This window comes from Hylobates moloch, unplaced genomic scaffold (assembly GCF_009828535.3).
Source record: "Hylobates moloch isolate HMO894 unplaced genomic scaffold, HMol_V3 SCAFFOLD_16, whole genome shotgun sequence".
In the NCBI taxonomy this organism is placed as follows: Eukaryota; Metazoa; Chordata; class Mammalia; order Primates; family Hylobatidae; genus Hylobates; species Hylobates moloch.
The window spans coordinates 24,000,449-24,023,188 of NW_026652291.1; the positions used below are offsets into that span (position 1 = coordinate 24,000,449).

At 41.5% G+C, this 22,740-nt stretch overlaps 1 protein-coding gene and 1 pseudogene across 6 annotated transcripts in view; one reads left to right on the plus strand and one right to left on the minus strand.

Moving 5' to 3' along the window:
* The window catches only part of STON2 (stonin 2), a 179,434-nt gene that overhangs the window by 21,844 nt on the left and 134,850 nt on the right, over positions 1–22,740 (plus strand). For 4 of the 6 annotated variants that reach the window (XM_058429870.1, XM_032134787.2, XM_058429869.1 and 1 more), the window contains exons 2-3: positions 17,111–17,396; positions 19,502–19,786. In XM_058429870.1, the coding sequence (XP_058285853.1) occupies positions 17,309–17,396; positions 19,502–19,786 (373 nt within the window). In that variant the 5' untranslated portion in view covers positions 17,111–17,308. Of the gene's footprint in view, positions 1–15,308; positions 15,398–17,110; positions 17,397–19,501; positions 19,787–22,740 lie in introns of those variants that run through there. The other 2 variants (XM_032134786.2, XM_058429868.1) reach the window with 2 other exon arrangements.
* Positions 2,164–2,433, minus strand: LOC116456157 (dynein light chain 1, cytoplasmic-like; annotated as a pseudogene).

Here is a 22,740-nt window from a genome sequence, read left to right on the forward strand (position 1 = left end):
TTGTCTTGGTTGATTGAATGAATGAGTCAATGAATTGTCTGTGAACAGTCTCAGACATCAGAAAGATTTTAGTTAGAATCCCAGACTACTCTTTACTACTCTCTGACCTTGAGCACGTTACTTAAACTCTCTGGCCTCAGCTTTTGTCATCTCTGAAATGCTGGTGTTATTAATAATAGTACCTACCTCATAAGGTTGATAAGAGGAACAAAGGAGGTAATGTACCTCATCTATAGGATGGCAAAAGTGAACTGTCATGAACAGTGCTTGGGTCCAGGGCAGGGGTGGTAGGAGGCAGGTCATGGGCATCATTGTCAGTAAAGTGAGAGCCACTCCAGCTGCTTCCCTTCTCTGTGCCTTTGTGTCCCCTACCAGCCATGGAGAAGAAGGATTGGTGATCGCAGGAGAGTCTCCAAAGCACCTGACTTTGTTCCCAGAGCCCTTAGCCCCTTTCCACATTCTGCCATTTGATGGACAACAATGAGCAGATCTTACCTTTTAAATAACACTCTGCAGCCCAGCAAGCATCCTCACCCACATCAGGCCACCAAGCATTCTCACATTCTTAAATGAAGTAATAATCTCATTATCTCATTTATAATTATTATTTCCTTTAATAATTACTCTTTTAATCAATATTAAATGGCCTGCGGTGTCAGGAAATTCCTGCTCTTGTTGTATCATTCGTGGCACCTTCTCCTCCCCTAGTGGCAGAGTTACCGTGGAGGACATTTGTTCTTGTATTTGCTGAGTTCTTTGGCAACATCTTCATTTTTTTTTTTCACATCTAGTATTCAAGGAATCTTATGGAGAAAAGCCTCATTTCAAACTTTTCTGTTTCCAAGTGGCCAGATAGAGAGTGGGCTGCTTGGTCCAGGACCTCTAACACATGCATGCCCTTGTATTGAAGAGCAGGGCACAGCAGCACTCACTATCTGGGACTCCACCATCTTCTCTGTCCATTTGGAGTCACAGGGTTCTAAAGCTTGGATGGAGCTTTCTAAGCGTGAGCATCCACATTGCCCTGGTGTGTGAAAGCATTGGCCACTTCTTTGCTTTTGCTACAGCTTCTCCCTAGAAAACTGGATCCCTTCTGTCTGATGATCATGTCCTAACTTGTATTGCTGGCCTCAAGCTTCAGACTCAAAAGTCCAGGCGCCTAGCTGACATCTCTCTTGGATGTCTAATGAGCATCCCAAATGTATCATATTTAAAAAGAAATGCTTTACTCCCAAATTCTAACTCTCTCTGTCTACCCCAGTCAATGGCACTATCACCCACCCTGACCTCCATCAGAATTCCTTGTCCTCCCTCCCATGTGATATCCATCAGTAAGTCCTGAAGACCCTGCCTCTAAAGTATATCTCAGATGACATCTCTTTCTCTTCATCTCCATTGTTTCATCCAGACTCTGGCCATCATCATCTTTTTTTTTCTTTATAAAGAAATAAACCACTTTATTCTCAATGTTGCTAATATTTTAAATTACAACGGTAAGAAAGCTTTTAACGTTTGATTAAATGTTGCTAATATTTTAAATTACAACAGTAAGAAAGCTTTTTTTTTCCACCATATGCAACAGATTTGTTTATTTATTTATTTTTTGAGACGGAGTCTTTCTCTTGTCGCCCAGGCTGGAGTACAGTGGCGTGATCTCTGCTCGCTGCACCCTCTGCCTCCCGGGTTCAAGCAGTTCTCCTGCCTCAGCCTCCCAAGTAGCTGGGATTACAGATGAACGCCACCACGCCGGGCTGTTTTTTTTTGTATTTTTAATAGAGACGGGGTTTCACCATGTTGGTCAGGCTGGTCTCGAACACCTGGCCTCTTGATCTGCCCGCCTCAGCCTCCCAAAGTGCTGAGATTACAGGTGTGACCCACCGCGCCCGGCCAACAGATTTATTTTTTAAAGGAATGGATTTTGAGAGAAAACAACGTGGGGCAGAAGTATGGAATAGAAAATAAATACAAATGTAGGCTATTTTGCTAATTGTTTTATAACCACAACAAACTAGTACAGAGAATGCCCTGTACAAAACACAATAAAAGTTCAAACATCGAGGTGTTCCCTCAGCAAGGCTGAAAATTTCAGTCTCTGGTATTTGGAATTTAGGCTGCAGTCCTTGTTTTTCGATGGACCACAGGTGGGTGGCACATTCCGTGCTCTTAACCAGATTTGAACAGAAGGATGGCCCCTTGGCCCAGGTAGAAGTAAAAGTGGTGTTTGGTTTCATGTGTCACGTAGCTACTGAAGTTCCTCCCCACGATGCAACGTCAGGTGGGATTGTACTTCTTGTCACATTCCTTCTTGATATGAGCCACAGTGTTCCTCTCTTTGTTGTATTTCTCCAGCACCTGAGTAGCGCACTCCACTGAGTTCTGTTGCATCTCTTCCGACATGTCCGCATTTTTGATCACGGCCTTTTGGTCGCACATGGTTACCCATGGAGAAGGGGGCTGGCTGACTGCAACGGTCTCCTGGGGAGGTGCTAGCATCGCCCGGCTGGAGCTGCCATTGCTACCGAAGCCGTGGCGCATCTAAGAAGAAAGCTTTTAATGTTTGACAAAGTTTTAAAGGTCACAAAGCAATCATATTTTCCCCTTTGCGAAGACTGCTTTGCATAGTTTCAGCTTGCGTGGTCATTTATTTATTTTTTAATTTTAAAAATTCTGTTAAATTACAACTATAAAATGGGCCACCTTAACCATTTTGAAGAGTAGAGTTCAGCGGCATTATGTCCTTTCACATCATTGTGCAACTATTGCTGCATCCATCTCCAGAACTCTTTTTATCTTGCAAAACTGAAACTTCGTACCTGTTAAACACTAACTCCTCTGCCTCCCCGGCCCCTGGCAACCACCATTCTACTTTCTATTCTGTTAATGTGACTACTCTAAGTACTTCATATAAGTGTAATCATGTAGTATTTGTCGTTTTGTAACTGGCTTATTTCACTCAGCATGATGTCCTCAAGGGTCATTCATGTTGTAGCATGTATCAGAATTTGCTTTCTTTTTAAGGCTGAATAATGTTCCATTGCATGTATATACTACATTTTGCTTATCTATCCCGTTCATCATTGGACATCTAGGTTGTTTCAGGCCACCATCATCTCTTTTCTCAACTGTTTTGACAGCTTCCTAATTGTTTGCTTTAATTCCAGTCTTTCCCTTTCCATTCTCTTCTTTACTGAGTTTCGAAAAAGGCAAATCAAATTTTGTTGCTCCTCTTTAAACTTCTTCAGTGACTTCTCATCGTGCTTGGAATAAAAGTTAAACATCTTAATCTGAATCACAAGACCTCGTAGTTCTAAAAACTCATGACCTTTACAACCTCTCATGCCTCTTGCCTACTCTATTCCCAGGTCAAGTTTTTTCTGGATTTGTTTATTTGTTTTTCTCATCTCAGACTCTTTTTGTCTTTGGTTTCCTTTACCTTGAATCCTCTTCACTTTTCATCCCACCGTGGTTGACTTCTTCTTATCTTTGAGATAATAGTTAAGTGTCACCTCTTCAGAGACATCTTCTGTCACTCTTTGTATAAGATTCCTTGTTATTCCTTGTCTTAACTCTGTTTATTTGTAGGTCTTTTGTTTTTGGTTGACTTGTTTCTTACTTCCTTTTCCCTCATGATGTAAGCCCCCTGAAGGCAGGGTCTATATCTGTCTCATTACTTTTTAAAATTTATTTTATTTTATTTTTTTACTTTTTAGGCGGAGTTTCACTCTTGTTGCAAAGCCTTGCCAGGCTAGAGTGCAATGGTGTGATCTCAGCTCACTGCAACCTCTGCCTCCCAGGTTCAAGCGATTCTCCTGCCTCACCCTCTGGAGTGACCGGGATTGTAGGCATGCGCCACCACACCTGGCTAATTTTTGTATTTTTAGTAGAGGCAGGGTTTCACCATGTTGGTCAGGCCGGTCTCGAACTCCTGACCTCAGGTGATCCACCCGCCTTGGCCTCCCAAAGTGCTGGGATTACAGGTGTGAGCCACTGCCCCCAGCCCTCATTTACTTTTGTACGCTGAACATCTAGCTGGTATTTAATAACCACTTGTTTGATGAATGAATAAATATCCTATTTAAGGAAAGAGTGTGAGAGAAGATCCCACAATCGAGTTTACTTTTCCTTTCCTTCCTTTTTTCCTCACTCTCCCCTCATCCCACCTTCAAAACATTCTAAAATGTTAACATCCCTCACTGTTAAGAGTCACTGGTGTGTAATGATCACTGCTGCTCCAGAAAACTGGTTGAATTGCCATTGGCCTCCTGATGTCGAAAGGGAACATGCCCCAAAATTTTCCTTAACTTTCTCCACTAAAAATGATCACTTTTCCAGCCTTGCCCCATGTCTCTGAAAAGGTAACCTAATTTTGCAGTGGCCTAAATAAGCAAGGTAGAAAAAAAGAAATTAAACCTGGAGAGAGAATACCCATGTAGTATGTTTCAAAGTGCGACATGTGTCATTTTGTATTTTCTGCTGTTTTGCATTGTCTTTGTTTATTCCTTACTGTGGATAACGGTTGATTTTAGTTGAAGTTCAGTCCCTTATCTATATTGGGAAATTATTGGGAAAAGAAGGCTTTGCCTAGACTCCGAAGATTTTAAGCCCTGGAGTAAATTCTCCTCCGATTTTTTTACTGTTATACTCCCTTTTTCTTTCACAATCTCATTGACAATCAGAGATTTTCTTGGTTTATGTATTGGTTTTCTCTAAGTGTGTATCACAGGACCACAAAGTGTGTGTTGAAACCTCGCTCTTTGTTAGGTCAGAAGTCTGGCACAGTCTGAATGGGTTCCCTGCTCAGGGTACCACGAGCAGAAATCAAGGGTTGGCCAGTGGTGTTCTCACTGGAGCTCAGGGTCCCCTTCAGGCTATGGCCTATTGTTGGCAGAGTTCAGTTCCTTGTGGTTGCAGGACTGAAGCCCCCATTTAAAGAGCTCATTAATTAGATTTGGCTCACCTGGATCATCTCCCTGTCTTAAGGTCAATTGAGTAGTAACCTTAATTGCATCTGTAAAATCTGTTTTGCCATGCAATATAACATAACTACAAGAGTAATACCAGGGCTCAGATATAATGGGGTCATTTTAGGATTCTGCCTACCACATTGATCTCTTCTGTTTTTTTTTTTTTTTTTTTTTTTTTTGGTTAGAGTTTACATTCATCTGCATGCATCAGAAAGTCTAATTCTAATAGCCTAAGCAAAAATATAATTTTTCACATAAAAAAATAGAGAAACAAATGATTGTTGATATCAGTTCAGTGGCTCAGTGACATCAGGGCCAATGACTGTTATTCTCTTAGCCTGTCCTTCCTATGATTATTGTAGCTCCAGCTATTAAGACCATATTCAAGTTGGGAAAAAAGAGAAAATGAGAAGGATCAGAGCTGCGTGAACTACATCTGTCTCCTTCATTGGGATAGCAAAACAAAACCAAGACAAAAAATACTTTTTAGAACTATATTTCTCACTGTATCTCCATGTATGTCTAACTAGCTAGAACTTGGTGAAGTTACCACCTCTAGGTGAAGATAGGAAAGCAGGAATAGGAATTACTGTGATTGGCTTAAACCAGGATGATGAGAAGAAATGGATGCTGGTGATGCAGTGAACTCTGTCAGTTATACTTCATTTCTAGAAGGCAGAATGTGCTGTTGTGGAAAGAGTGCGGAATTTATGGAGTCAGGAGGTCTGTTATTCTGTCCCAATTTTGGGAGATGGTTAGCTCTGTGACCTTGATCTAGTCACAGAACCTCTCTGAGCCAGTTTCTTTATCAAGTGAGAGAAATATTTCCTTTACTTATCTCAGGGTTACTGTAAAAGTGAATTGAAATCACCCATGAAGTTCTTTGCATTCTGGAACTATATACTAATTGTAATTTTTGATAACTGGTAAAAAATAAGACAATGTCATTGATTCTAAGAAATGTGTGTGTGTGTGTATAAATAAGTGTATATATATATATATATATATATATATATTTTTTTTTTTTTTTTTTTTTTTTTTTTTGAGATGGAGTCTCACTCTGTCATCCAGGCTAGAGTGCAGTACCGCAATCTTGGCTCACTGCAACCTCCACCTCCTGGGTTCAAGCGATTCTCTTGCCTCAGCCTTGCGAGTAGCTGGAATTATGGGCGTACCACTACGCCTGGCTAATTTTCGTATTTTTGATAGAGACGAGGTTTCACCATGTTGGCCAGTCTGGTCAGAAAATCCTGACCTCAAGTGATCCACCCTCCTTGGCCTTCCAAATTGCTAGGATTGCAGTCGTGAGCCACTGTGCCCAGCCTTAAAAAATGTTTTATCTTTTCTGAAATTAGATGAATTGTAAAATGCATCTAATTTATATATGGCTCTAAAATATAGATAAGAAATTATCCACATCAACTCCCCACTATCATGCAGGCAAAATATTAGTATTCTCATTTCAAAAAAAAATATGAAGTGGAGTTAAACCAAGATGAATGTACCAAGATGGAGTAAGTCAGTATCTTCTAAGAGTTCAAGGAACTGAAAAATATTTTGCAATCTTTAAAGCCTGACCTCCTACCAGAGCCATGCACTAATGTGATACAGTGCTCAGGTACCTGGGGATGTCAGTCAAGGTCACTGCCTTGGGAATGCACCAAAGATCAGAGGCAATGCCTAACCAGTTTTTCAAGCCAAGTGTAACTTAGATTCTTGACTCTGAATGTGGGGCCATGGAATTGTTAGATAGCAGAGCCATCGGGATTGTTTATTTTGAAGGAAAATCACACAATAGAATGTTTTGTAATTATAACCTTGGGATATACATATATGTATGCATGTACATAAATGTGTGTATATGCCTGTATACACACATATACACACACCCATACACACAAGTAATATGACTTTAGAGAAGGGAAGGCACATAGGGTTAGGAGATTATGCTGTGTGTGCTTGTAAGACAAAAAGAAGAGGGAGTTCACTTATGGAGAATCATAGATAGATGCTAACTGTGGTCAAAGTATGACATTTGTTTCTTTTGGACTTCTTTCTCATCCATGTTTGATTTGAGGCTGAGGTGTTCATTCTGTTCCCCAGTTTTCAATGGAAATTGGAGGAAGATTGGGTGGTCTCCTTTTGTTTGTTTTTTCAAATAAAATATTTAAATGAAAGAATGAAATTTTTAAAAAGTCAAAATAATAAGAGCAAACAACCAGGATCACTCAACTCATTTTCTCTTTTAGGAGCATCAAGGTACCTGTTAATTAATGTGTGTGTGTGTGTGTGTGTGTGTGTGTGTGTGTGTGTTCATTGAACTCTGTTCAGGTTTTATTAATTAGAATTCAGGTCTCTCATCAAGGAAAAGAATGTGGAAGAAGGAAAGGGAAGAGAAGCAGTGTTCAAGTCCTTAATCTGATTTAGTCTTTCTCACAGGGTAATGGGGCCGTCCAGTCTTCTCTTTGTTCTAGCAACTTTTGAAACAAGCAGCATGATTATGTCAACTTTCTGATTCAGCCTCTATGGCTCCTGTAGCCCACTGTGACACAGATATCAGTGTATGAAAGCTTGTTGTTATCTTGTGTCGTTGTGCTATGCACAATTCTGAGTGCATAGTAGATGCTCAATAAGGTAGCTGAATATCTTGCTTTAGAAGAACGCTGTAAAGAAATATATAGAATTTATGTAGTCTGTTTTTCCCATTCTTCCTTTCTTTGTAGATTTTGATTTGACCTTTAGATGCTTGTCCTTATTTAAGAGAAAACTGAGGCCTTGTGGGTTTGGAATGGACACCAGGATCTAGTTGAAGATGTTTCTGCATAAACTCCAAACAGATGGCTGGACAGTGGTTGCCAGTAGTCTCAAACCCAAAAAGTGGATGTGGAGATTTTTATAGACGCTACCTAGCTGAATACCTATGAAAAAGAGGTAGACAGGGAAGATGGCCAAAGATTTAACAACCTCTTTTGGATCACTAACCAGGCACAAGTAATGTTTTTGTATTATATAGCATAGCTAACCTAACAAAAATCATTTTCCCAGCTCTGGAGCAATGGAATTAATCTATATGGCTGAATGAAACCTTCCTTTTATTCTCATATGATTTATAAAATTTCTGTAAAATTTCCAATTAATTTTCAGTACATTAGTATGAAATGACCTGTATTTAGATGTCCGAACTAGTCTCTTTTTAAAAGTGAACACAAGTCAGAAAGTAATGTTCCAGGGGAGGGCTTCCAGTTCTGGTTATACTTGGTAACTAGCCCTTCTTCTGCAGCGAACAACCACAAAACAACAACATCTATGAGGCAACTGTTTTCAGGCTTCAGTCAACAGGCAGCACAATATTTTCTATCCTGAGGTGAGCCTGACACTCGCCTTGGCTCTTTTCCAGGGAAGAGTTTCCTGACTGCAGTGTGGTCAGCTGGAGTCTAAGCCAAGCACAGCAGTCCTGCTGAGCTAAGAAAACAGGGATCAGAGTTTGGGGCAATTGAAGCAGCTGGAATCTGCAGGACAGGCCACCAGAGAGCAGAGAGTTGGGGACCAGAGAGCATGGGGATGGGGAGAGGAGCCGAAGTATGTCTGGGTGTACCGAGAGAACCCTTGGCCAGCTTAGAGTGCACAGGTACACACTGAAACCATACAGAGCTTAATAGAGTGGCTGCTGGAGGATTGAGAATGGGACAAAGATACTGGACATCAGGCAATAGTGGGGGACATTGGTGGTCTGGTCCAGCCTAGCCACAGTGGAAAGAACTTGTTAACGTCTTATTAACATCTCAAGCATCCAACCAAGTATAGAAAGCCTGTGTCTTAGGGGGAAGGACCATGTTCTCAAGGAGGGTCTGTAAATTTTTTTCTATAAAGGGCCAGTAGTTGTTATTATTGAGCAGTAATTATTTCAGTCCCTGTGAGCCATACAGTATCTGTCACAGCTACTCAACTCTGCTATTGTAGACCAAAAGCAACCATAGACAATATGTAAACTAATGAGTGTGGCTGGTAAATATACTAATAATGCAACTTTATTTACCAAAAAAGGCAGAGGGCCAGACTTAGGCTGCTGTGACTGTAGTTTGCCAGCCCATGCTCTAGAGTAAGATTTACTTTAAACCTACCCTAGCAAAGCCTAGAACCAAGCCCTGTGTATTAGTCAGGGTCCTCTAAAGGGACAGAATTAATAGGATAGATGTATATATGAAGGGGAGTTTATTAAGGAGTATTGATCACAAGGTGAAGTCCCACAGTAGGCTGTCTTCAAGCTGAGGAGCAAGGAATCCAATCCGAGTCCCAAAACCTCAAAAGTAGGGAAGCCGACAGCGCAGCCTTCAGTCCGTGGCCAAAGGCCGAGGAGCCTCTGGCAAATCACTGGTGTAAGTCCGAGAATCCAAAAGCTGAAGAAACTGGAGTCTGATGTTTGAGGGCAGGGAGCATCCAGTATGGGAGAAAGATGAAGGCCAGAAGACTCAGCAAGTCTGGTCATTCCACTTTCTTCCACCTGCTTTATTCTAGCCACACTGGCTACTGATTAGATGGTACCCACCCAGATTGAGAGTGAGTCTGCCTCTCCCAGTCCACTGACTCAAATGTTAATCTCCTTTGGCAACACCCTTAAAGACATACCTGGGAACAATACTTTGCATCCTTCAGTCCAATCAAGTTGACGCTCAGTATTAACCATCAGACCCTGTCAAGATCTGCAGGGGAGACAGAGTTTAGAAATTGAGTCTTATGGCAATTAGAGGGCCGTGGGAAACAAATTAATCCAATGAAGTAAAAGACCAAGCTTTATACAAGCTCTAGGTGAGCAGCGCTTGGTCAGACTGCCTGCTGGAACAAAAATCAGCACTCTGCAGAGGAAAGTCAAATCCAGAAGGTCTTCAGTGTATCACCAACAATTATTAGGTATGCAAAAAAAACAAAACAAAGCAAAAAAAAACAAAACAAAAAACCTTAGGAAAGTATTACCCTTAGTAGGAAAGTATTACCCATAGTCAAGCAAAAAAAAAAAAAAAAGTCAATAGTAACTAATGCCAAATGGTCCAGAGGTTGGATTTAGCAGACAAAGTCTTTAAAGCAGCCACTATAAATATGTTCAAAGAACTAAAGGAAAATATTGTCACAATGAGTGAACATCACAGCAGAGAAATAGAAATTATAAAAGAACATTATAAAATGGAAAAGCAGAATAACTAAGATAAAAAATTCACAGGATAAGCTTATGGGAGAATGGAGATGAGAAGAGAAAGAGTCAGTGAGCGCAAGGACAGATTAACAGAAGAGATGGAAAAGGGGCAGAAAAACACATTTGAAGAAATACTGACTCAGTTTTTCCAAATTTACTGAAAAAACTGACATACAGATTCAAGAAACTCCACTAACTTCAAGTAAAATGAGTTCTAAGAAAACTACATCCAAATACACTATAGTCAGTTGCTGAAAATGAAAGATAAAGAGAAAATATTGAAAGCCATTAGAGGAAAGAAGACACATTATATAAGCATGAGTAATTACATATAATCAACTGCTCATTAGAAACATTCAGACCAAAAGGCAAAATACTGAAGGAAAAATTCTGTGTCTTGTGAAAAGTAGCCTTCAAAATCAAGGGTGAAATAAAAATGGACTGCTTTAGAGCAATGCTGTCCAATGGGAGTGTACCATGAGGCCAGGTGTGGTAACTCGCGTCTGTAATCCCAGCACTTTGGGAGACTGAGGCGGGAGGACTGCTTGAGCCCAGGAGTTTGAGACCAGCCTGGGCAACATAGTGAGACCCTGTCTCTACGGAAACATTTTTTAAAATTAGCTGGGTGTGATGGTGTGCACTTATAGACCCAGCTACTCAGGAGGCTGAGGTGGGAGGATCACATGTGCCTGCAGAGGTCAAGGCTGTAGTGAGCTATGATAGTGCCCTGGTACTCCAGCCTGAGCAAGAGTGAGATCCTGTCTCAGTTAAAAGAGAAAGAAGTATAGTGTGGGCTACTTATATATGATTTAAAATACTTTAGTAATTTCATTTAAAAAAGTTAAAAGGAACTGGTGAAATTAATTTTAACAGTATGTTTTACTTAAGCTAATACATCCAAGATGCCATTTTAACATGAAAGCAGTATACAATTATTAGATATTTTACACATTTTTATACTCTTTAAAATCTGGTGTATATTTTACACTTAAGGAACAACTCATTCGGATTAACCACATATCAGTAGTCCCTATGTCTAGTGTCTACTGTATTGGAATTGGATGATGTAATTTTAGATCAAAGAGAAAGGGGAATGAACATATTTCCCTATATCCAGATTTTCTCCAAAGCTATTTTACACATAGTGTTTAAATTAACCTTCCTGAAACATTTACTAACATCTCAAAAGAGCTGAAGAGGCTACCTACTGTATGTTAAGGCAAATTCATTCATTCATTCATTCATTCATTCATTCATTCATTCATCCATCCATCCAGCTGGTTACCCAACAAACATTTACTAAAAGCCATACCCTATTCTAAGAGTTAAAGACATCAATAAGCAAAAGATCAAGTCCCTTTCCTCATATAGCCACATTCTCAAATAATTTCATTATAATTTGGTAAATGAGTGTAGGTTAAGATAGTATCAGCATTCAGAGGATATGGGGGATAAAGGGCAAGTGAGAAGTATGGTACTTTACTTATTGGAAGTTGAGGAGTACCACCATAGATCAGAGTTTTTGGTTGCAAGCAACAGAAATTAATTTTGGCCAATACAAGCAGGAAAGAAGTCTATTGAAAGATATGAAAGAGCTCATTGGATTGCCAGATGACTATCAAACGTGGCTTGGAAAATAGGTAGGAGCCACAGGACCTAGCCAGCAGTGAACAGAGCCAGAGTCACACCATAAGTCTGGTTAGGATGCCGCACTTGTCACCATTGCCACGGAATTGGGTTGCGCCTGCTTTTGGGCTTGGGTCAAGTTTCCATTGTTCGCATGCCACTCTTGCATGTATTCAAGGCCCTTGTACCTTTTAGCATTCCCTCAACATTCTAGCAGCCATTGACAAAGCCTGGATTAATTGCCAGGAGGGATGTAAAGATAATATTTTTTTTCTCAAAAAAAAAAAAAAAGGAGTTTTGGGTATTGAGTAAGCAAAAAACAATGAGCATGCATATTATAAAGGTTTTATGGCAAAATAATTTGTGTTGTTTATCTTTGCATTCAGTGATTGCCACTTGGCATAAATGCTTGTTGAACCAAGCCTGAGATAATGATTGAGCTAAGACTTGAAGGTGAGCAGGAGCTCATGAAATAAAAATGTAGGGAAAATGTATCCCAAAGATATATTTAATAATGTATTAAATTAATATATGAACAAGTGATCGAATAGGACAAAGTATATTCAAAAACACAGTCTTTCAAATAACTCAGTTCATCAGGAATATAGGATTCACAAGGGGAGAGAATGACACATGGGATTAGAGAGGTGGATCAGGGCCAGATTCACAAAGTGCCTGCATTTATACAACAATTTTTATTGAGTTGCTAACATGTTCCAGGCACTATGCTCAATGCTGAGGGTATAGCATGCAACCCCTGCTCTCAGGAATCCTTTGTTCATTTCTCATACCTCACTTTGTCCTGTGAGGAGATTTTGAGGAGCTGTAAGCAGAGCTGTAGCATAGCCATTTTCAGGTTTTAGAAAGATAACTCTAGCATAGTAGGTTGGATCGTAGGTTTGAGCAGGTTGGATAGTAGGTTTGTCTCCTCCCTGAAGGCAGGGAGACAGGTAGGAGACTTGTAACTGTCTGCGTGAGAGATCATGAGGGGCTGAGCCAAGGCATTGGCAATGGGATTGGAGAGGGTAAGCTCCAGAGCTCAAACTCATTCTGAAACTTAGAGCACCTTTTCCAGGGCACTTGACACCCTCTTCAGATGAACAGAGTGTAACTCACTGTGGGCTAGACATGCTATTCCTGCTCCCCCTTCCTGAGTGCCTGTGCCCCACAGCTCTTTTGCTCTGATCCCTCCTTTCCAGCTTAGGGTACAGTTCAAGACCACCTATAGCTCAAGCTCTCAGAAGTCTCTTAACACTCTTACTTGCTGCTGTCCTACTTTTGGTGACTGACCGCCAGAATAGGTTACAGAGCAGAGGTTATTGTTTTAGGTTGTTGTCGTATCTCCCTGCAGTTGACAGCTGCTTGAGGGAAGAGATGCTGTTTTGTTCTTCCTTGACCCTGAGGCCCTAGAATGGGCAGAAACAGTACATGTTCCTGATGACTGTGGCCCCCAACTTTGTGAAACACACCAGAGGTACTGATGGCTGAAAAATTCCATCACCACACTTCTGCCCAGCACTGTCTGAGGAAGGCTAATCACCCTTAAGCACACTTCTTGAGTCACTCTCTGCTTTTAAACCTCCCACAGCTTCTCATTTCCCCTTGAACTCTCCTTAGCTTTTATGGTCAATCAATCCCTTCACTCCATATTCCCCCAGTGGATACCTCTGCTCTCATCAGACAGAGGCTTATTCAGACAGAAACATGCCTTGTTAAGGTCTGCTTCTGATTTTTACTGTCACTTGCGGTGATCCCCTGTCCAGAGGCTTCCCTCACTTGTCCCTCTGTTGGTCCAGAATCAAGGACATCCTTCAGATCTCAGAAACCCACCCAGTCCCACATGGTTCCAACTCTCAGAGATCTCCCTATGGCTAAACTGTGGCACTCCCAGCATGTCCTTTAGCTGGGGCAGTTATTCTGGACTTGTATTTGCTGTTCTGTGGGTCCTTATCTCCTCAGCTGTATTGGGAGCTGCTTGAGGGTTGCTGTCTCAAGGGTAACTGGTACATTTCCAGACATGTAGGTCTCACAAAGGCAATTAGAGGACTGTCGTAAGACAAAACTACTTCTGTGACCCCCATCTTATCAGACAATTGCATTCTCCCTTCTACAAATTTTTGTATATAAGCAATGCTGAGAAAGAAGTAGCTCTCTGAAATGGCAACTCCAAGACTTCAGTGAAACTTTTAGCATCTGTTGGTCAATCCTCCTGCTGATACTGAGTCACCACTCATTTGTGGTGATTCTAAACCTCATTTTATGATTCACATTCTAAAAATGGGGTGAGGTTTTTACCATGAAACTAATTCTGGTATGAACTTAACCTCACAATTATTGGGTTCTTCTGTGGGTTTCCAGCTGCTAGCACAGCACTTTTCAAGGTCTAATTTCTTATGGCTTATTGGTGTGGCTCTTCCATGGCAAATACCTAAAATCCATTTTATGGATTTATGGTATGGAATATGATGGGGGTTCCATGTGATCAATTTGTTCCACCAGTCTTCATTGGGACCACTCGTTGTCTGTCACCAGCCCATGTCTGGTCTGGGACAAGTGAAGGAAGGATAGATAAAGTTTTGGGGCTCTTTTTTGGTTCATACATTCTGAGGAATGGTCTTAGTACTTTGGCCAGAATGCATCTATATCTACTATAATGAAGAGGATTTAGAATCTGCCTTCTGGGCACTGTAGCTGAGCACATGACTCTACTTAGCATCTAGAACTTCTTGAACAATGACTGAAACCAGAATCTGCAAATGACAGAAATGGAGTGGTTTCATGAAATCTGCATTCCAGTCCCAAGACTTCTACGAACAAGTTACGCAACCTTGGGCGAGTCATTTAACAACAGCAGCAGTGCTGGCGATGGCTAACATTGGTTTGGAATGGAGCCTGGGGCACAGTAAGCCCTCTGTAAGGTCACCTGCTGTTTTCATTGTCATTGTTACAGAGGGTTTATTACATCCAGTCCTGAGTACTTGGCGTACATTATCTTGTTTAATCCTCAGAATTATGGAGTGAGTTTTATTATTCTTTGTGTACAAGGGTGAACTGAAGCTTAAAGAGGTTGAGTTATGAGTCCATGACTGTATAGGACTCCAAGACGGTACAGGACTCAAATTCAAACAACCTAACTCCTGGGCCCATGATCACAATCTCTATTCGTGCACATGATTTCCTTGGGCCTCAGTTTTCTCGTAACACCTGAAGTTGTTGATCTTTAAAACCTTTCAGTTTAAAATTTTTAAATATTTTCCCCTTACCTTCACCTTCCTCCCCTGTTCCCTTCCCTACCCCACTTATCCATGACTTTTGCTGGGTTCATCATTGCAGGATTGGCAGGATGTTTTCCCCGTTGAGTGATGACACTGCATGTGTCAGCATAGGGACTTGTATTGTGGGTTTTTTTTTTTTTTTTTGAAGGGTGCTGTGGGGCTGGTTTACATGCTGCTGTCGTTGAGAGAGGAGGAATCTGACTCTTCAATTTTACTGCCTTATCTTGGCCCGCAGCCATTACCACATTGAGTGACACACATTTGACAGGGCTTGAGAAAGTCGTCATAGGCAGAAGCCGGTGGGAATCAGCTCTTTGTGCTTGTGGACCCTGTGCTGCTCTCTGGTAAGATCTGGTTTGGGAGACCTGCTCTCTCCAGGCTGTTTGCCTGTGTCTGGCCTTGTGGTTGGCAAGGATCTTAGGAGAGGGACTTGGAGAAGAGGCTTCTGGGCTTTCCATCCTTTATATAGCTTGGAGTGTGCTGGCAAACTTTCACATGGGGAGTTTCCCGGACATTTCATTACAGTTCCATTGTAATTGATATTTGTAAAGTACTTAAGTTGGGTGATAGTCTATATGTACTGTATTCTGTTGTACTTCTTTGTGGCTGTGACACCAGGGTTAGAGTGTTTTGGCTGCAGAAGACCTGGGCTCAAGGGTTGGATCTATCACTTACTGTGGTGCTTCGAACACACCTGCTTGTTACGGCTTCTACTTGATTATTCTTTTGGTGAGATCTTATTATGAAAAAAAGCCACTGTGCTGAGATTTGTAAACTCTTCCACTTAGAAGCCTGGAGGAGGGATTTTAAGAACCTTAGAGTACCAAAAGGGCCTGGAAACACTAAAAGTGTTAGGTAAGTCACTTAATTTTTCTCAGCCCAAATTTCTTTATCCATAGAAGAATTAGAGTACTATGTGTCCTACTCAACAAAATGGCTACCGAATCAAGTGAAGTATGGTATGAAAATGTGTTTCTGGAAATTATAAATTCTATATAAATATTAGTTGTAGGAAGCATCATATGCCAAAACTAATTGTTTTAAACACCAAAAAAGCAAAAGCTGTTCATGTTTTTACCGATTTCCCCACGTAGAGATTATTTACTGCAGATGATAACCTGTAGTAAAATTTCCTAAACTTTTCATTGTGCAGCAGTTGGAAGACTGTGAGTTAAGTTGTTCTAGAAACTATCTGAATATTGTGTATATTCAGTTAATAAGAACTGATATTGTTCAAGGTATATAGTAGCTCTTTTGTGGAAGCACATTAATTTTTGATAAATTCAGATTTTATTAATTCATTATAAATCATTATTAGATCAAGAGCTAGGTTCAGGTTGTAAAAAGATATTAATACCATAAACAAAATTATGTCAGTTAAGAATCTTTCTGTATTCCTAGAACATAATTGCAGTATGAGCAAAGGCAAGACCATTGTAACTAATTTAAATAGGCCTAGATTGAAAATGTTTCTCTCACATTTTTCACTAGCACAGATATTCCCTATCCTCTTACTCCAAATGAACAAGATCACTTCATTTCTATTTTTCTTGATTGATAAACCATGCTTGGAGATACCATCTGGAGATTGTTGGGTTTCTGCCAAAGATTTAAATCAGGCTTACAAAGAGTTACCTACCTAAGGCAAGAAACTGGACTAATTTAATAGAAAAGAACATGCTTCTATTTTGCCAGCTGGTAAGAGAAAGTGAAAGCATTTTGAAAAGTTTTAATATTTGTTTTGCAATGATAGTCTTATAGATGACAATATTTCTAAAATACAATAATTAGGGAAGTTAGAGAATCTAATTGCTGAAATTTGTGTAATAATTTGCAAGTGTGATATAAAAGCTTATCTAGAAAAGCTTATCTTGATGCTAAAGACAGACATTTCAGTGTAAAAGGTGAGGGGGTGACAGGAACAGAGTGAAGTAAGGCAAGTTGGAAACCACCCCCCGCCTTCTTGTGGGCAGCGCTAAAAGCCGTAGACCTATGTGGATTCAGTATAATGTGATGGTTATCCTTTTAAATTTTTTGTTTGTTTGTTTGTTAAACAGATTTCTGCCTGGCAGATTAACCAACGGCAAGAGGGGCTGATCTGTCTACATTCTGAGTACTGCCCTTGGCAAGACACCTAGAACAGACCCTGGACCCAAGTCTACCGTACTACCATACCCCTACCCCAGCCCACCCCAGACAGTATTCTGGGGTTCACCTGAGGTCAGCAGTGTGAAGATGACCAGTGCCTTTTTAGCATGACGACTTTGGACCATGTGATTGCCACCCACCAGTCAGAATGGGTCTCCTTCAATGAAGAGCCACCCTTTCCTGCCCACTCGCAGGGTAAGGAGTGCCTTCATTTCCTAAAGTGAAGAGATTGTCAAAGAACCATGTCTATTTGTTATGGCTTCTACTTGATTATTCTTTGGGTGGGATCTTAGTGTAGAAAAAAGTGTCAGTTTCTCATTTTCTTTCTTGAGATCTTAGAATCCTAAGTGGAAGAATTTACACACTAAAAAAGCGTCTTGGGAACCTTAGGGCCCTAAAAAGAGGCTTGGAAACACCAAAAGTATTGGCTCTTTTCTCCCAAGAAACAAAAACTTAATATTTACCAAGTACTTTACTCTCAGCCTTTTTAAAATGTAGTTGTTAAAAGTAGTTGTTAAAAGTGACAGCCTCTGGAGCCAGAGTGCTTGGGTTCAAATCCTTGTTGCACCAGGAATGAGTGATACGCTTTTGGGTAGATTATTTATTTAACCTCTCCATGCATAGTTTCATTATCTGTACAGTAGGGATAATCAGTACCTATCTCACAGGTTGTTGTGAGGCTTAAGTGAATTCATACATAAAAGTGCTTAGAGCAGTGCCAGGCATGTGGAAAGACCTCAGTATGGTCATCCTTGATCATAAGGAGGATGACTATATTGATTTTGGAGAACTTGTGCTCAGGGATGAAGGTCAAGGTAGGATCCAGGAGATATTTGCAGAGACATGTCAGTTGGTTCTGTTCTACTGTAGCCAACTGAAGTCATCCCACCTTCATTTATAACACCTAGAAAGTGAGAGTCGACAGGTATGCTCTCCAATATGGTGGCCACGTGGTTACTGAGGCCCTGAAATGTGACAAGTCTGAATTGGGATCTGCTGTAAGCATCAAATACCTACGCTAAATTTCAAAGACCTAGTTTAAAAAAATTAAATAGCTAATAATTTTATATTTCTTACATGTTGAAATTATAAATTTTCAACATTGGGTTGAAATGTGTATTATTAAAATACTTTCTCCTGTTGTGTTTAATTTTTTTCATGTGGCTACTAGAAAATTTAAAATTACATATGTAGCTCACATTTTATTTCTGTTTGACAGTGCTATAGAGGCTTTGAATACTTGCAGATGGACCAGTTGGCAAGTGATGGGAGAAAAGATTTTTACATTAATTATTTGATTAAAAAAATTTATACAGAAAAATTGACTTCTTTTGTTGTACAGCTGATGAATTTCAGCACATGTATAGATTTGTGTGTCTACCACCATAATCAGGATATAGTTTTGTTGTTGTTGTTGTTTTGATACGGAGTTTCGCTCTTGTTGCCCAGGCTGGAGTGCAATGGCGCAATCTCAGCTCACTGCAATCTCCGCCTCCCGGGTTCAAGTGATTCTCCTGCCTCAGCTTCCCAAGTAGCTGCGATTACAGGCATGTGCCACCACGCCTGGCTAATTTTGTATTTTTAGTAGAGGTGGGGTCTTGCCATGTTGGTCAGGCTGGTCTTGAACCGCTGACCTCAGGTGATTCACTCACCTTGGCCTCCCAAAGTGTTGGGATTATAGGCGTGAGCCACCGCGCCCGGCCAGGTTTTTTAATTTTCAAAAAAAAATTTTGAAGGCTGTTAAATTTTCAGGGCCAATCAAGTGATGCAGTGCTGCAGTGCTGCAGGAATAGCCTCTAGGTTACATTCAGCTGGTCGTTAGTGCACACAGGTTTGCACCTGGTGTCCTGTGGCTGTATATAGCTTAGACTGCAAAGAGTTTGAAATTTGAATTTGAATGTCTTGAGACAGAAGTGCTCCTGTTCAGCCACAGTCCCCACCAGTCCCTTTTGCCTTTCACTTGTTCCACTTGACTCAGGTCTTACTTGACCTCTGTAAGCACTTTCCTTTGTGACCCCCAAGCACTGGAGTAGATGCTGGCATAAGAACAGTGAAGAAAGCTCCCAGTCTCTGCCTGCCAGGATACTGACTCGAGACATGCTGAGCTTACAGCGTTTACACATGATTAGGGAAACAGTCATTTAACATGGAGTCAGATGGGTGTGGCTCTTTCTTCTCCCCACTCACTGCAGTGGCGAGTCGTGCGGGCACCCCATGGCCATCCTTAGTTTTTGCCTCCATGAGATGGCTCTGAAGAGCGGCCTTCCTCACGTGATGGTGGTGTCTGGTATCTGTTTCAGGGGGCACGGAAGAGCACCTCCCGGGACTGTCATCTTCCCCAGACCAGTCCGAGAGCTCCTCCGGGGAGAACAGTGTGGTGGATGGAGGCTCTCAAGACCATTCCCACTCGGAGCAGGATGACTCCTCTGAAAAGATGGGCCTCATCTCTGAAGCAGCTTCCCCACCTGGGAGCCCTGAGCAGCCCCCACCTGATCTGGCCTCAGCCATCAGCAACTGGGTTCAGTTTGAAGACGACACGCCCTGGGCCAGCACGTCTCCACCTCATCAGGAAACAGCTGAGACAGGTGAGGGGGTAGGAAGGGCCCGGCTTGGGTATGCGCTCAGCAGGGATGCTTTTCAGTGAGAGGTCTATAGGGCTGCCAGGATTCCGTTTCACCTGCCCCCTAAACCTGAAGCACTGGTCACATAGGGGAGAGCAGTCGGAGTTCTCGTCTGGTTTAATTCTGTAACTTGTTTTGGTTGACATAAGCATACAAAAGAATGTGTGTGTTCTAGGACATTTCTAGTCCTTTACTCTTGTCCCTGGCTGTTGACTTGTCTTTAAAATAATGCATATATATTTTTCTATTAGGGATTGGAATTATATTTACTCAGCCCCTAAATTGTAAGCACCTTACATACAGAAATGAATGTTTCTGCTGGGTGCGGTGGCCCACGCCTATAATTTCATCACTTTGAGAGGCCGAGAAGGGTGGCTCACTTGAGGTCAGGAGTTTGAGACCCTCCTGGCTAACATGGAGAAACCCTGTCTCTACTAAAAATACAAAAATTAACTGGGCGTGGTCACACACTTCTGTAATCCCAGCCACTCAGGAGGCTGAGGCATGTGAATTGCTGAACCTGAGAGCGGAGGTTGCAGTAAGCTGAGATCGCGCCACTGCACTCCAGCCTGGGTGACAGAGCGAGACTCTGTCTCCAAAAAATAAAAAAAGAGGAATGTGTGTGAAAGTGTGGACCACTGAACCATGTCTAACCAAGTCACCAATAGGATTTGTTAAACATGGATATTCTCACACTTCAGAACTCTTGAATCCAAATCCTCATGGGTAGGGATGGTTGTTCATGAGAAATCTCTTATTTTGTGGCATTTCAATGGCCAGAAGCCGCACTGGGGAGCTTAGTAAAGCCGTAGGAGTTGTTAGTCCCCACCTTGGTGACCTGGCTTCTTCTTTATCGTGCACTGAAGTATGCCACAGGTGATTGGATAAGCTTTGGTACTGTATTAGTTTTCTATTTGCTGCTGTAACAAGTCACCACAAGTGTAGTGGCTTAAACAACATGAGTGTATCATCTTATTATTCTGTATTTCAGAAGTCCATCATGGGTGTCACTGGGCCAAAATCAAGGTGTTGGCAGGGCTGCATTCCTTTCTGGAAGCTCTAGGGGAGAGTCTGTTTCCTGGCCCTTCCCAGCTTTCAGAGGCTGTCAACATTCCTTGGCATATGGCCCCTTCCTTTGTCTCCAAAGCCAGGAATGTGGCATCTCTCTGTGCCTTTCTTCTGAAGTCATATCTTTCCCTGACATCTGCCTTTGTCTTCCATTAAGGACCTCTGTGGTTACATTGGGCTCACCAGGCATTAAGGACCTCTGTGGTTACACTGGGCTCACCAGGATAATGTCCCCATCTCAAGGTCCTTAACATAATCACATCGGTGAAGTTCTTTTGCCATATAAAGTAACACATTCACAGGTTCTGGAAATCAAGATGTGGACATCTTGGGGTAGAATGGGAGGCATTGTTCTGTCTACCAGAGACCTACTAGCAAAAAGCAGGGTTGGTATATTTTTCTGTTGGTGTGTTAAATGTTTTGCTGTGTCACTTTTTAAGGCTGATTCCTTTGTTTTTCAATGTGTTTTCAATACTAAAATGATTTTAAGAAAATATAAAACAATTCTGTAACAAACATTTATATTTTTACATAATAATTTTCAAATTTATGTCTATTTTTTCGTATTTAAACATCAGATTTCCTTTTTTTTTTTTTTTGTCTGAGATGGAGTCTTGCTCTGTTGTCCAGGCTGGAGTGCAGTGGTGCAATCTCAGCTCACTGCAACCTCCGCCCCAGGGGTTCAAGCGATTCTCATGTCTCAGCCTCCCGAGTAGCTGGGATTACAAGCACCCATCACCACGCCTGGCTAATTTTTGTATTTTTAGTAGAGACAGGATTTTGCCATGTTGGCCAGGCTGGTTTTGAACTCCTTGACCTCAGGTGATCCACCTGCCTTAGCCTCCCAAAGTGCTGGGATTACCGGTGTGAGCCACTGTGCCCAGCCTAAACACCAGATTTCTGCATGAATTGTCATTGAGTCATGACTCTCAGTGCAGCATGGAAGAAGTGACAGGTCCAGACAGGCTTCCCTTACTGAACACCTAACTCCGAGAAGGCTCTGGGCTAAGTGTTGATGCATGTAGAGAAAAGTTACCGAACACTGGGCAGTGAATGAGCACAGAAATATGTTCCTTCTGCTTAATATGATACATTTACTGCATGCTTATTGTGTCAGTTTCTGTGCTCAGTGCCTTAGCTACATCACCTCATGTATTCCTTACAACAATTGTATGAGGAAGAAGGTATTAATATTAATCCATGTTACGCATGGTGGAGGAGACTCAGCCAGACAGTGCTTTGGGAATTCAACCAAGGTTGTGTGCTAGGAAATGGCAGGAGAGCTTCCGCACCAGGCTGACCAGCCCCAAGGTCTTGGAGCAGCCTTCAGATGCCCTGTGCTGTCCTTCCATTTGCCTCACCCTTCCTGCTGCTGCTGCTGCTGCTCTAGTATCCTCTGCTCCCTCATTACCCAGAAGGCAGTGGGGGCAAGGAATGGAAGGTAAGTGATGGGTGGGGTGCTCTTTCTCCACTTTGCTGCCCTAAAATGGCCATGCCTTCAGGTCATGGATTATATTCATGCCATTCAGATTCTTTCACATTTTATCTTTAGCCTCCAAGATTTCCTGATTGCTCAAAACTATTTATATGACAGTCAATTTGCTCAACTCTTCACTGATTTTTCCAAAACTAATTTTGAGATTAGTCATAATTATGTTGCCGCCATCTGACTGAGGATCTTATCTTGTGACTGACAATGCTTTTGATATATTGTGAAAGCTTTACCCTTTAAGGCAGCAATTCACAGTCTGTCCCATAGACCTTGGTGTCTCCTGAGACCCTTTCAAGGGGTCTTTGGGGTTAAAATCATTTTCATTCTAATTCTAAGATGTTATTTGCCTTTTCACTGC